Source organism: Symphalangus syndactylus, chromosome 4, assembly GCF_028878055.3.
Source record: "Symphalangus syndactylus isolate Jambi chromosome 4, NHGRI_mSymSyn1-v2.1_pri, whole genome shotgun sequence".
Classification (NCBI taxonomy): Eukaryota; Metazoa; Chordata; class Mammalia; order Primates; family Hylobatidae; genus Symphalangus; species Symphalangus syndactylus.
In genome coordinates, this window is record NC_072426.2 from 44,844,788 (window position 1) to 44,859,584 (window position 14,797).

Genomic DNA, 14,797 nt, shown 5'->3' on the forward strand with positions numbered 1-14,797 from the left:
TCTCCTACCTCAGCCTCCCATGTAGCTGGGATTACAGGTGCACACCACCATGCTCGGCTAATTTTTGTATTTTTAGTAGAGACGGGGTTTCACCGTGTTGGCCAGGCCGGTCTGGAACTCCTGACCTCAAGTGATCCGCCCACCTCGGCCTCCCAAAGTGCTGGGATTACAGGCATGAGCCACCGCGCTCGGCTGACACTACAGTTCTAACACACTCCCAGGTGCTGTTGATGCTGATCGTCTGAGGTCCACACTTTGAGTAGCAAGGGCCTGGTCCAGTAGGAATTCCCTTCTGAATCCTGGCAGGGGTTAAAATAAGATCATATGGACAGGGCAATGCCTCATCAACAGCAGCAGTCTCATCCTGGTGGGCTTTCAGGCACAGTGGCAGGCTAAGGGATGGCATTGGGGACTGACTGTTCTCTCTCAGCCCATGTACACCGACTCCTGGCCACTCCATTTAGGAAAAGCCCCAGCCACAATACCATGGCTTGTGAGTGTCTGGAAAGACCAAAGTGAGGAAGACTTCCTGGTGTTTTTCAGTCCTTTGGAAGCAAACTCTGCTGGTGAGCACAGGTATTTAATATGGGACCTGAACTTGAGCTGGTAGGTGGATACCACACGGCAGTTCTCTCACAAGCAGAGGCCCCCAAGCATCAGTGCACATCAACCACCTGTCCATTCAGTCATTCAGTAAAGATACATGTGTACCCACTACGGGCCAGGCATCACTCCAGGTGCTGGAGACACAGCAGAGACCAAGAAGGACAAAGATCCTTCCTTCATAGGAATTTTATTCTAGCGAGAGTAGACAGACAAGAAGCAATAGATATAAGTAAATTACAGTGTATATTGGAGAAGCACTATAGATAAAGGAAAAGGTGAGCAGGATAAGGGAGATAAAAGTGACAGAAGTGCAATGGGGCAGGCTGCAGTAGGGTGGTTAGGGTAGACCTCGGTTTGAGTAGACTTGAAGGAAATAAGGGAGTTGGCCATGGGAATATCTCGGTGGGTGTGGGGAGCAAATGCGAAGGCCCTGAGATGTAAACACATGTGGGGTGTTGGAGGACCAGCTGGAAGCTAGTGTGTCTGGAGTACGAAAGAGACCACAGAAGTAACAGAGGGCGGATGACTCCAGAACTCGAAGACCATGGTAGGGCCTGGGATTTTATACTGAAATAAGTGGAGAGCCATGGCAGGGCTCGGAGCAGATGAGAGAGTTGGGATTTAGAAGGATCCTCTGCGTGCTGCGTGAAGGATGAATAGGGACCTTTTAAGGTGCAGAAGTATGAGTCCTACTTCCAGAGTCTGGTTTAATGGGGCTCATATAGGCCTGGTAATCTACATTTGAGAAAGCTCCCGTGATTGGTTCTTTTGGAAATAGTCCATAGATGCAGCACCAGCCCTAGCACAGCTCCAGGTGGCCCATTCACAGTTTTCTGTGCAAATGGTGCCAGTTACTGAGACTGCATTGTGAGTGACATCCCCTGGAGTCATGCACTGAGGCAGTCCTGCAGAGTCCACCCTGGAAGGCACCCCAACTTAAGTGCTTCCCAGCTAGGGGAAGCAGGGTGCCCAGGTGCTTCTGCTGGCATGAACTTGGATGTACACACATAGGGTAGCAAGGGCTCCAGTTGGCTCCCAGCCAACGCCTTGAGTACTTCGACATCCTCAAAGGCCTGAGACAGAGCCTTTGTAGATTCCTGAACTATGAAGACGGAGGGAGCGGGGACCTGTCAATCTTCTCATCCTCTGTGGGACTAAATCTCCCATTGGCCAGATGAGCTCCAGGTATGTGTGGCATGCAGCTCTGCATGGCACTGAGAGAGGTGAGGTTCTTATCTGGGCACTAAAGGCTGTGCCCACACAAGAGTGGGCATAAGCAGATGTGAGAGGAAACTCTCTGGAGTGTGAACTGGGCACCATGCTGATGCACTTACCTTTGTCACCTGTTCTTAACCCTATGGGATTAGGAAAGGCAGTGTTGGCACCCACTTTATAGATAAGGAAAGTAAAGCTTCAGAGAGGCCTTTTCACAGGAATGGGTTGGTAGAAGGACCATGTCAACTGAAGAAAGCAATCAACCACTTCAGTCCAAGCTGGCCTCCTGAGGGACCCGGGGCTCACAGCAAAGACCCGGGACTTGCAACCCAGTTTAAACCAACCCCAGCCCTGCTCCTTCCTAGTCAGGTGCTAAGCCTGTTTCTTCATCCATACAGTGGGCAACAAGAGGGGTGATGTTAACAATAAATGAGAAACGCACTGGCCGGGCGCGGTGGCTCACGCCTGTAATCCAGCACTTTGGGAGGCTGAGGCGGGCGGATCACCTGAAGTCAGGAATTCGAGACCACCCTGGCCAACATGGCAAAACCCTGTATCTACTAAAAAAATACAAAATTAGTCAGGCATGGTGGCGCGTGCCTGTAGTCCCAGCTACTCGGGAGGCTGAGACAGAAGAGTCACTTGAACCTGGGAGGTGGAGGTTGCAGTGAGCCAAGATAGCACCACTGCACTCCAACCTGGGTGACAGAGCAAGACTCTGTGTCAAAAACAAAAAACAGAAAACAAAAAACACCAAACCACATATCAGTGCCTGCCTGGTGCTGATAAACACCAGGGGTGTCCAAGCTCCAGGGGTGCTCCTGCTTGGACCTAAAGCAGCTCGGCTGTGTCCCTTTTCTCAGGCATGGATCGAGCCTGCCTGGCCTGGAGACACATAGTCAGAGCATAGCCTGGCTGCTCATGGGCTGGAGAGGTTTTCCTGCCCAGTTGTCTGAGTCACGCTCTTCCCCCAGGCCCACCCTTCCTGCCCTTCACATCTGGTTCAGGGCTCTGCCGAGGCCTTCTGGGGCAGGTGCCGATTCTCACCCTGTCAGGAACTGCTGCTCGCTTCCCAGGGCTGGCTTTCTGCGAAGGGACAGGCACATCTCATGTGAAGAACAGACCCAAAGCGGGGTTCTGGGGTACAACATGGTATTTGGGTGAGACTACAATTAGAATTCTGTAGCCCCACACAGCTTCCCGTCCACATTATTCCTCCATCTTTTCCAGCATAACAGTACTAGTCCTGGAAACTCTTGCCCAGGAAGAAAAAGTTGTAAATAACTTTATTGTTCATTCCAGGAGCTTTCTGAAGGAATCATTTAAAGCAACAGCAAACTGATCAACTCTTAATCGCATCAAAAGAGTTTACACACCAAGACTCTTTGAACCCTTTGCCTCAAAATCCCCCCTTGCTGTGTCCACTGATCCTAAACTATGTCCTGATCTTTACCCAATCCTAATCGAGGCTTCCTTCTCTGCATTGAACGTCCCACCTAAAACCAAACTCTGAAATCTCTCATCACTTCCTGTCTTCCCAAGTCTGACATGCTAGGAAAACTGTCAAGTCCGAGCAGGAAAAGTAGAATCAGCTTTGCCTGATTAACAGGTGGATCTGGTGATGTTTTCGGTGAGGCATCCTTCAACAGGAAACTACGCAGGTGGGAGTCCTCTCTCTGACCTCTGACCTTTGGGGTGGGGGAGGCCAGCAGCCTGAGTCCAGGCTAATCCACAGGGGACAGTTACAAGTGATCACAGGGCCTTCAGGAGCTGAGAAATAGTGACCATATGAGTTCTGGAAAGGCCCTTAGGGGTCTCCTGGTGCAGCCCCTTAGTTTTACAGACAGAAAACAGGGCCTGGAGAGGAAAAGAGATTTATCCAAATCACAAAGCTAGCTAGGATTGTTATATGGATTAAATGAGTTAATAGCTATAATGTACTAAGACACTGCCTGGTACCCACTAAGCTCTATGTGTGTTTGTTAAATAAAAATAATTGGGCCAGGCGCAGTGGCTCACACCTGTAATCCCAGCACTTTGGGAGGCCGAGGCGGGTGGATCACCTGAGGTCAGGAGTTCAAGACCAGCCTGGCCAACATGGTGAAACCCGTCTCTATTAAAAATACAAAAATTAGCCAGGCATGGTGACACATGCCTGTAATCCCAGCTACTAGGGGGCTGAGGAAGGAGGATTGCTTGAACCTGGAAGGCAGAGGTTGCAGTGAGCTGAGATCGTGCCACTGCACTCCAGCCTGGGCAACAGAGTGAGACTCCGTCTCAAAAATAAAAAATAAAATAGAATAATGGATCGGCTGGGAGTGGGCTCATGCCTGTAATCCTAGCGCTTTGGGAAGCCAAGGTAGGTGGATCACCTGAGGTCAGGAGTTCGAGACCAGCCTGACCAACATGGCAAAACTCCATTTCTACTAAAAATACAAAATTAGCCAGGCATGGTGGCAGGCGCCTGTAATCCCAGCTACTTGGGAGGCTGAGGCAAGAGAATCGCTTGAACTGGGAGGTAGAGTGTGCAGTGAGCCGAGATCACGCCACTGCACTCCAGCCTGGGCAACAATAGCGAAACTCTGTCTCAAATAGTAATAATAATAATATTAATAATTAGAAACAATGGAGCATCTGGACTAAAACTCAAGGCAAACTTAAGTTGGTCTCTCAGACTTAAAAAAAAAGCAAAACCTGACTTTAACATTGAACCCAGAGCAGTAGTTCTCTACCTTCAGCAGGCATCGGAACCACATGGAGCGCTGGTTAAGAGTGCTGGGCCCCACCCCCGAGTTTCAGATTCTGCACGTCTAGGGTGGAGTCGACTATTTGCATTTCTAACCAACTTCCTGGTGCTGCGGATGCTGCTGGCCCAGAGATCCCTCTTTGAGAACCATGGACTCAGAGGAACAAATTACTAAGGGAATAATTTCTGGCACAGATAAGAGAGAAATTTGGAGATAGTGGGTCTCTTCATCCTTTCCCAGATACGCAGTTTCCCCCTGATGTTTGGCCATCCTGCAGTAATGCAGCTGGGGGGCACACACCAACTCTGCTTGGCTGCACCTGTGCCCACCTGTGAATAATCCACATTTCATCTGGTTCTAGCTTTCTTTACCTCATGCTTTCAACAAGAGGGCACCCCTCTTGCATGTGGGCTGGTTTGACGCCCAGGCTATAGGAGGTCTGTACAGTGAGAATGAATGGAACACCAACCAGGCAGATGAAACCAATGCATTCTTTATTGCAGACTGAAGCTTAGGGGCTCACTCACTGTGAGCTCTGATTTGGGGACGTCTGTGGCTGCCCACGCTTTCCAAGAGAGACAAGGGCAAACTCTCCAAGCAGAGGAGAAAACAACTTCCAGATGCTGCCCCTTCAAAGGCCTGAGGTGAGGACCTGGGGCAGCAGGCAGCTTGGCATGCAGGGATTAACCAGAAAGGCCAGGTCTGGAGGGCCTGGCACACTTAACCCTCATCTCCTGGTGACTGCCGGTCACTCCCTTCCTCAGGAGTGCCACGCAGACTCTGGAACAATCTAACAGACCAAGGGTCTCCCAGGGCTGGGTTAGGGAGGAGGCTGAGCACAGGCTCGGATCCCTGAAAGTGGCAGGGAGAGAACTGAGAGAACCTTCACCCTCTGCTTGGAGGACATCCCCAACCTAGGTCCTTGCTTCTCAAACTCTAAAGTGCTTATAGGAATCAGCTGGGGGTCTTGCTAAAATGCAGGGTCTGAGTCAGGAGGTATAGGGTGAGGCCTAGACTCTGCATTCCTAACAAGCTCCCAGGTGTCACTGCCGCTGCTGGTCCACAGACCACACTGAGTTGCAAGGCTCTGGTCATACACTGCATTTGTGCACATCAGAGAAGCATGCCTCTTCTTCAAGGAGAAACCCCACTCCAGGACACAAGGCAGGTGGGGCCAGCGCAGCCTGGACAGGACTTCAGCCCCCACTTGCCCCCACCACCCACAGATGAACTTGGTAGCTCTGGAGATCCTGTCTTGACCTCCTCATCCTGAAAACCCTTTGCCCAGAGTTTGACCAACCAGGCCTTGGGATATGAGCAGAATGAACAGTCTCTTGAGATACTTAGCGCTCAGTGATAGCCCAACAATGGCCCAACCTATCAGTTCTTTGCCAAGAGACAAGAGACCTGGGCAGAGACGAGGGAACTGGGAGCATTCTGAGCAGGGATTACTGCTCTGAGCAGTGGTCTGAGCTCTCAACATCTTAGCCTTAGGAGTAGTAAAGTGGCCACTCGTCCACAGGACACAGGAAGGATTTGGGTGGCCTGGCTTTGCCTCAAGCCCTGGGGCCTCATGTGTCTCTGGAGATTCAAACAAAGGTGCAGATCAGGTGGGGTCTGGGCACTGAGTCGGCTTGCTCCACAGATGAGGAGAAGGTGGGAGGTCGATACCTGAGGACCAGGCAGTCAAGGTTCTTCAAGCCACAGGTGTTCTCAGGAAGCAAGAGCCCCAGGCCCTCTCCTGGTAGGGGACCAACCATCCCCGCTTGCCAGGTACTGTCCCAGTTTTAGCAGTGAAAGTTCCATGTCCTGGGAAACCAGGACAGCTGGTCACCCTGTTGCCTGACCACACCCTAAGATGCCAGGTTGAGGGCCTCAAAAGAACTAGGGCTTTGGGCTTTGGCCTGGGAGCTGGCTGGCTACAAATCCCGTGGTCCACATTGCCTTCTGCCCCCAGGGGGCCATGACAAGGCAGCCAGGCTGCTGCTGGATGGGACAGTAGTGAAGGTGGCCATCTAATCACTTTAGACCAGAGCTGCAGGTGCAATTGGCTCTGCTGTTCTCTGGGCCACCTCTCCCGCAGCTCAGGAGTGACGCTAGAGGGATGGAGCACTCAGGACTTCCCACCCCGCCAATTTGTTAACTGTGGGGAATGACAGAGCTGACATGACTTGCTCCCCATTCCCAGCCTGCTGGTCCTCGGGCTCCTACGTGAATGTTCTTGCCCTGCAGCAGTGCCAGCCCATATTCCCACCACAGCTGTCCCAGGACTCCTAGTTCAGGTTCCCACCAGTCCAGGGACCACAGGACTGAAGACTGGGCCCTGCAGAGGGCCACATCCAGGTCAGTTCTCAGGAAGCAATAAATAAATGGAGATTGTCTTCTCTTCTCAGGGCAGCGACTGGCTCTCAGCACTAAAAACAAGGCCTCAAACCCACAGGGGCTCAGAAAATACCCGGCAATGCCCACCTGTGCCTGCTGATCTGGAGGTAACTTGGAGGCACGTACTGCTTAAAAACCTCCAGGGAGCCCAAAGGAGGTAAAGGGTCCTTTTTTTTTTTTCAAGTAACAAGGCTCAGAGAGGGCAGGAGATCTGCCTGAGTTTGCACAGCAGCTGTGAGTGCCGAGTCCAGGCTGCAGGCCCCACCTTGCCTCTTCCCTTGGGCATTCCAGAGCCCACTACTGCTGTAAGCTATCTATCCAGACCAGCTGCACCCCACCCACCACGTGCTGCTCGGCCCACCCACCCCCAGCCCCCAAGCTTGGCCTCCCATGGGCCTCCCTCCCTTCCAGGGTTCCAGGCCAGTGGCCTCTGTCCCTTGCTGGGTGGGCATGAGGAGGGTGGCCTAAGGTAGGGGGGCTCTTGCGCCTTCCGGAGACATGAGCATGTCAAACTTGATGAGCGGCGGGGCGATCACGCGCACCTCGGCGTTGAGTGGGTTGAAGCGGAGGTTGATGCTGCGCAAGGCTGGCATGGCGGCCAGCTTCTCCACGGGCACATCTGTTGGGGACAGAATGGACAGGTTAGAGTGGTGGAGGCCAACCAGACAGAAAAGAAGGACAATGGGCCATGAGGACTCTGAGCACCTGATGGTGAGGGGCAGCTCTCCATTGCCCACTGCACGTGGGCTCAGCTCCTGGTGCCCAGCCCTGTGCAAAGGGCCATCAGGCCCACCAGGATATAACAACCACATGGAGGAAAGCATCCTAAAAAATAAGAATCAACTGCTTCAAAAAGTTAAACATAGGATTGCCATACAACCCAGCAATTTTATTCCTAGGTAGAACTGAAAGAATTAAAAGCGGGCATTCAAACAAATAATTTTACACAAATGTTCATAGCAGCACTATTTATAAGAGTCAAATGTCCATCGATAGATGAATGAATAAACAACATGATATATACTATGTTGTCCATATATATGTCCATATATAGATGTTATATGGAATACTCTGCAGCCTTTTAAAGGAACGAAATTCTGATACAGGCTACACATGAATGAACCTTGAAAACATTGTGCTAGGCCAGTCGTGGTGGCTCATGCCTGTAATCCCAGCACTTTGGGAGGCTGAGGCGGGTGGATCACAAGGTCAGGATTTCAAGACCTGCCTGGCCAAGATGGTGAAACCCCGTCTCTACTAAAAATACAAAAACATTAGCCGGGCATGGTGGTGGGCGCTTGTAATCCCAGCTACTGGGGAGGCTGAGGCAGAGAACTGCTTGAACCCACAAGGCGGAGGTTGCAGTGAGTGGAAATCGCACCACTGCACTCCAGCCTGGGCGACACAGCAAGGCTGTGTCTCAAAAAAAAAAAAAAGAAAATATTGTGCTAAAGAAAGAAGGCAGGCACAAAAAGACAAATACCGTATGACTCCACTTATGTGAGGTACGCAGAGTAGTTAAATTCATAGAAACAGAAAGTAGAACAGAGGTTCCCAGGGGCTAGGAGAAGGGGAAGTAGGGATTTATTGCTTAATAGCTACAGTTTCTGTTGGGGTGATGAAAATATTTTGGAAACAGATAGCGGTGATGGTTGCACAACATGGTGAAAGTAATTAATGCCACTGAGCTACAGTATGCTTAAAAACGGTTAAAATCAGCCAGACTATAGTCTCAGCTAGTCAGGAGGCTGAGGCAGGAGACTCTCGTGAGCCGGGGAGTTCGAAGTCAGGATGGGCAACATAGTGAGACCCCAGTCTCTTTCTTAAAAAAAAAAAAAGTTAAAATGGCACATTTTATTATATATATTTTATCACAATTAAAAAATAATGTAATATGCCAAAACCACTGAATTGCATATTTTAAATGGGTGAATATGTGTCAATAAAACTACTAAAAAACAAAGACTATTATGTGCATAAAGAATATTTTTGCCGAGAGAGGAAGTCTTATACAGCGGCCTATGGAAATTCTTCTTAACTATGGGAATGCCATTCTGTATCATGCCATCTCCTCCATCATACCTATAAAGAGTCCCTAAAGAAGCAGACATGACTATCTTGGGTCTATCTAAGGGAGGTTAGTTACAGTTTGAATTTATCAGGACTCCTGATAATGTGCCCTACCTATATCACTGCTCCATAAGAGCTATCTGGAAAGTTCCAGACTATATTGGATCATCACTATGCTGGATCATCACTTAGAGATGGAATGTCCTCTGGAATTAAAACAAACATATTTCCTGTCCCAGCTCTAGTTTCCAAAATTTAACGTGTAGAATTTGGAAATCAAGTTTCAAGCTGTCATCCACCTAACTTACGTAAGATACTAGGGCATTTTCCAACACTCATAAAAAATGCCACAGTGCAATAAATATAAAGACAGTAGTGATCTACTAATTAATTCCAGGTCCAATATTCTCAGTTATAACTGAAGAGGCAGCGCAGCCTAGTGTCATAGACATGAAATTTAACAGATAGCCCTAAGCTCATGCCCCAGCTTTACCACCTAAAAATTTATATTACTTCCCGTACCTTGTTTTCCTAATCTTGAAAATGGACATAACTAATATTTCCTCAAACAGAATTAAATTGGGGAGCAACTGCTTAAAGGATATGGGGATTCCTTTGGGGTGACACAAGTATTTTGGAATTAGATAGAGGTGATGATTGCACAACACTGTGAATGTCCTAAATGCCAATGAATTGTACAGTTTATGTGGTTAATTTAAGTGGTTCATTTTATGTTATGTGAATTTTGCCTCAGTTTTTTTTTTTTAAAGGACCAGAATAAGGCAGCAGCTACTAATACTTGGTAACCTGTTATAGTTCCTCCCGCCTAACCTTTAGGATCACTCAGACAACATTAGGATGCTTGCCCTTGATGCATGCCCTATCTAGGCTGAGGCCCTGGCTGCATCTGCTCTTCCCCGATCCAACTCCATGAGCAGCCAGATCCCATAAAACCTCCCACCCTAGCACAGGACGGGGCCAGACCTCATCCCACGGAGTCCTACACAACCTCAGGCCGATAGTTAGAGCAAGAGCCAGCTCCTGTCCTCTCCTAGGCACAAAATATTGCCCAGAGTTGGAGGGGTTTTGTTTTTGTGGTTGTTTTGTTTTTAATTTTCGAACACACTGGTGGATATTATACACATATTTTACTTTAGGCAAATGGTACTGTGCTATATAGATATCAGGCCACTTCTTTATATATATATATATATATATATTTTTTTTTTTTTTACTAAGCACCAATAACAATCTTTTTTAAATATTATTTTTAATTTTTAATTGTGGTAAAATACAAATACCATACTAACCATTTCTAGGTGTACAGTTCAGCAGCATGAATACATTCACATTGTTGTACAACCAATCTCCAGAACTCGATCTTGCAAAACTGAAACTCTATACCCATTTAAACAAGAACTCCCTATTCCTCCCTCCTCCCAGCACCTGGCAACCACCACTCTACTTTCTGTCTCTATGAATTTGACTACTCTAGGTACCTCATATAAGAGGAATCACATAGTATTTGCCTTTTTGTGATGGGCTTAGGCCACTGAGCATAATGTCCTCAAGGCTCATCCACATTACGGCATGTGGCATTGATAATGCAGGATTATTCAGCCTTAAAAAGGAAGAAACGCCAGGCGCGGTGGCTCACACCTGTAATCCCAGCACTTTGGGAGGCCAAGGCACGTGGATCACCTGAGGTCAGGCGTTCGAGACCAGCCTGACCAACACGGCGAAACCCTGTCTCTACTAAATACAAAAAATTAGCCGGGTGTGGTGGCACATGCCTGAAATCCCAGCTACTTGGGAGGCTGAGGCAGGAGAATCTCTTGAACCTGGGAGGCAGAGGCTGCAGTGAGCCGAGATCGCGCCACTGCACTCCAGCCTGGGCAACAAGAGTGAAACTCTATCTAAATAAATAAATAATAAAAAGGAAGAAACTTCAGGCACATGTCATAACGTGAATGAACCTTGAGGTTCACTTGTCAATGGTCACTTGGGTTGCTCCCATCGCTTGGCTTTGATGAACAATGCTGCTAAGAACACGAGTGTGCCAATATCTCTTCAAGACCTTGCTTTCCATTCTTCTGGGTATATATGTGATGTATACCCTGATGTATGTGACCCCCACCCATATAAAAATAGAAAACATTTCAAGAACCCCCAGTAGGGTTCCCTTGTGCCCCTTTCCAGTTTATACCCTCTAATCTTCTTCATCATTAATTTAGTCTATTCCTGAACTTCATATAAATGGAACCACATAGCATGGGCCAGGCTTTCATTCAAATGTCTTTAGGACTTTCAGTTTCAGAAAGTCTTAATTTTTTTTACTCAGGAAAGTTGAATATTATTGTCTTAAGTCTCTTCCCCCCTCCTTTTTTCATTTGGAAATAATTTCAAATGTATAAAATGTTGCAAAACTAAAAATAAAAACCAGCAAAAATACCAGATGGCCGTTAGCTAGATTCGCCAATTTTTTTTTTTTTTTTTTCTTTTTTTTGAGATGGAGTCTCTCGCTCTGTCACCCAGGCTGGAGTGCAGTGGTGTGATCATGGCTCACTGAAACCTCTGCCTCCCAGGTTCAAATGATTTTCCTGCCTCAGCCTCCCAAGTAGCTGGGACTACAGGCGCCCACCAGCACGCCCGGCTAATTTTTTATATTTTTAGTAGAGACGGGGTTTCACTGTGTTAGCCAGGATAGTCTCAATCTCCTGACTTATGATCTGCCCAAGTCTGCGTCCCAAAGTGCTGGGATTACAGGTGTGAGCCACTGCGCCCGACCTAGATTAGCCAATTGTTATCATTTTATCCTATTTGCTCTATCATTTGTGCATGCATTTTCTGTCTCTCTCTCTCCCCCACCCCCCACACACACACACGTTTTTTTTCTGAATCATTTGAGTGTACCATACATACGTCACGGCCCTCAGTGTGTATTTCCTAGGAACTGGGACATTCTCTTACATAACCACAGAGCAGTTAAGGGTTCCAGGTATTCACATTCATAGAATGTGTATCTAACCCATGGCCCACAGTTCAGTGTGGTCAGGTGCCCTAACATCCTGTACAGCACTTCCCCCTCTAGTACCAGAGCCAGTCTGGAATCAAGGACTGCATTTACTTCCAACTCTTTGGGCCCCTTTGTCTTTTATGACACTGACATTGGAGGAGTAGTGCACTACCCCCTTCCCTTTTTAAAAGTTCCTCATTTTGTGTTTGTCTGATGTTTCTTCACGATTCAACCGAGACTTCGCATCTTCAGCTGAAGACTGCACAGGTGCATGTCCTTCCTGGGGTATCACGTCAGAGGCACACCAAATTCATCTTTATTGTTACTTTTGATCACTTGCTTTCTCCACTATATAATTACTATTGTGTTTTTTTTTTTCTCCCTTGCCATCTGACAAGAAGTCTGTGGGACACATCTTAAGAGTGTGCAAATATCCTAAATGTTGGTTCTCACCAACATTTAGCATTCATCACGCTTAGACTTAGCATCCACTAAAGATTCTTACCTGACCTGATCTTTATGATGGCTGCAAAATGATTTCCTAATGTCAACAGTCCTCAGCATTCTACTTCTCTTCCATTTATCTATTATCAATATAGACTCCTACGTTTCTAGTGATTTACAATTCATTATTGGACTTCATTATTGGACTTCATTATTCTGATGCTCAAATTGTCCAGATTTGACCAGTGGGAGCCCCTTTGGCCTGGCTCCTGTATCTTTTGACATGGCTCCAGCACTTTTTGGATGCACTGCCTGACTTTCTAGGAAGGCACGTCTTGAGCCTTCCCTGTTCCCAGCCCTGGAATCAGCCACTTCTCCAAGAAGTCCTGGGTCCTTTCAATGGGGAAGTGCTCAATAGTAAGTGTGACTGACTAAGCCATGTTTTACATTCCATCCACAAGGACTGTGTACATCGAATCCATCTGCTTTTGACTGCTGCTTAGTATACCATGCTGTGTACCCACCACACTCTACCTCTCTACTCTGCCAGCAATGACACCCAAGTGGCCTCCATCTGTCCTTAGGAGCTAATGTGGGAAAGTCTTTGGATGTATGCCCAGGAGCAAGACTGATTGCTCTGTCAAAGAGTATGTGTATATACCTCCACTCTGCTCTCTAGAACTCCTGTCAAATCTCCCAGGAGCTTCCTATCCTGCACTCCCAACAAAGGCTTTCAAAGAGGCTGCTGACCTGTCCTGAGAGAAACAGTTTCCTGGAGATGTTCTCAAATTGCTTCTGGAATCTTCCAGGCCTCCTTGTTCTCCTGTGGGTCACAGCACAGAACAAAGCTATCCCTTCTTGTACATGACACTTCTGAAGCCTGGAGCTTAGAAAACACCACCACCTTATTTAGGCAAAGGCCCCCAGATCCTTCGCTTCATGTGATAGTTGGGAGTGGGTGGGCAGTGGTTATTAAGATAAACAAGCTCTGGAGTCAGAAGGATACGCCCGGCTTTCCAGTGACTGTGGTGCCTCAGGCAGGATCCCTGCACCTGAGCTTTCTCATCTGTAAAATGGAGTCATACTGCTCACCTTGCAGGGAGGCCCCAGAAGTTGACAAGACGCCTGCATGCAGTACAACAGCACAGTGCTCCAGCAACATGTGTCCAGCTAGTGCACTGTCACTGGTCTGGGGCCTGCATCTGCTGAGCAGCAGCCCAGATCCCTGGGGATAAGCCCACAGAGTTTGGCCAGCAGAGTCTCAGCCTGAGTTCACCACCCAGATAATCCAGATGTTGGCTCACATAGAAAGGAACAAGGGTTGAGCCTCAGATGTCTCCTAAAAGCACTATGGCTCCCGGAGCCCCTCACCACCACTCACAGAAGGCCAAAGCCCCAAATTTGGCCTCCGCTGAGAGCACCAACTAGAAAGTTCCTGGACACACTCATATTCATAGGCCATTGACAAGAAACTTTACAGATCACGGCAGAGAGACCACGGGAAGTAGGAGGGTCCTGAAAGTTGTGAAAACCCAGGCTCAGTGGGAGGAAGTAATTCTGCCTGGGGTCACCCAGCTAGTGGGTAGCAGGGCTGACACAGAGACGGAGAAGACTCTTGACCACAGAGAATAGCTATGCAGGAGTCCCCAGGCCCAGTAAACTGGCAGCCAGATTCCTTAACAGGAGGAGCTTGCCCACCCTTAGACTCTGGGGTCACCTGGCCTCTCAGTTCCCTGAAGGCAGGCTCTGCATATGAGACCAGGGGCCCAGTCCATGGCCTTGAATGCTGGGGGACACAGGAATTGCTTACTCCAGGAGCTGTGTCCCCAGTAAGAAGACTGGCTATAGGGCAGCCAGGGTCGGGGGGTGTGGCGGGGAGGGGCTGGTCATCATCTGCCTGGAGCAGGAACCACGTGACAGGTGAGCGAGCCAGCAAGGAGGGGTGGGAGAGGCCAGGAGTCCACAGCAAATGGAGGCTCAGGAAGGAAAAGACGCAGAGACAGGCTGTTTTCAGAAGGCAGGATTATAAGCAGACGTGACTCCTCGGAGAAGAGGAAAAGCAAGAACAAGTGATAGGAGTGCCCACTCACCTCCTTCGCTTTCTCTGGAGCTCATGAGGGTACAAATGTCATACCACATAGCTGCCAGCAGCCTGGCCTCACTTGTCCCGGCCTCTTGCTGGGTGTGGAGACTAAAGAAAGGGGCTGCCTATGGTAGTTCTTGAGTCTCTTCTTTCAAGCAGGGCCCCCATTTTCCCTGTTAATAATGGCTGGGAAGAAAAGGGCTAATTCCTTGGACTTTTGCACATCTTCATATT

General features: G+C 48.5%; 1 protein-coding gene across 11 annotated transcripts in view; it reads right to left on the reverse strand.

The window, feature by feature from the left end:
* Nucleotides 1-5,045: 5,045 nt before the first annotated feature.
* LRRC20 (leucine rich repeat containing 20) overlaps nt 5,046-14,797 on the reverse strand; it is an 85,042-nt gene continuing 75,290 nt past the window's right edge. For 5 of the 11 annotated variants that reach the window (XM_063637217.1, XM_063637219.1, XM_063637216.1 and 2 more), the window contains 3 exons: nt 13,231-13,303; nt 7,656-7,775; nt 5,046-7,569 (listed from right to left, as the gene is read on the reverse strand). In XM_063637217.1, the coding sequence (XP_063493287.1) occupies nt 7,458-7,569; nt 7,656-7,775; nt 13,231-13,303 (305 nt within the window). In that variant the 3' untranslated portion in view covers nt 5,046-7,457. The remainder of the gene's footprint in view (nt 7,570-7,655; nt 7,776-13,230; nt 13,304-14,797) is intronic. The other 6 variants (XM_055274580.2, XM_063637221.1, XM_055274578.2 and 3 more) reach the window with 2 other exon arrangements.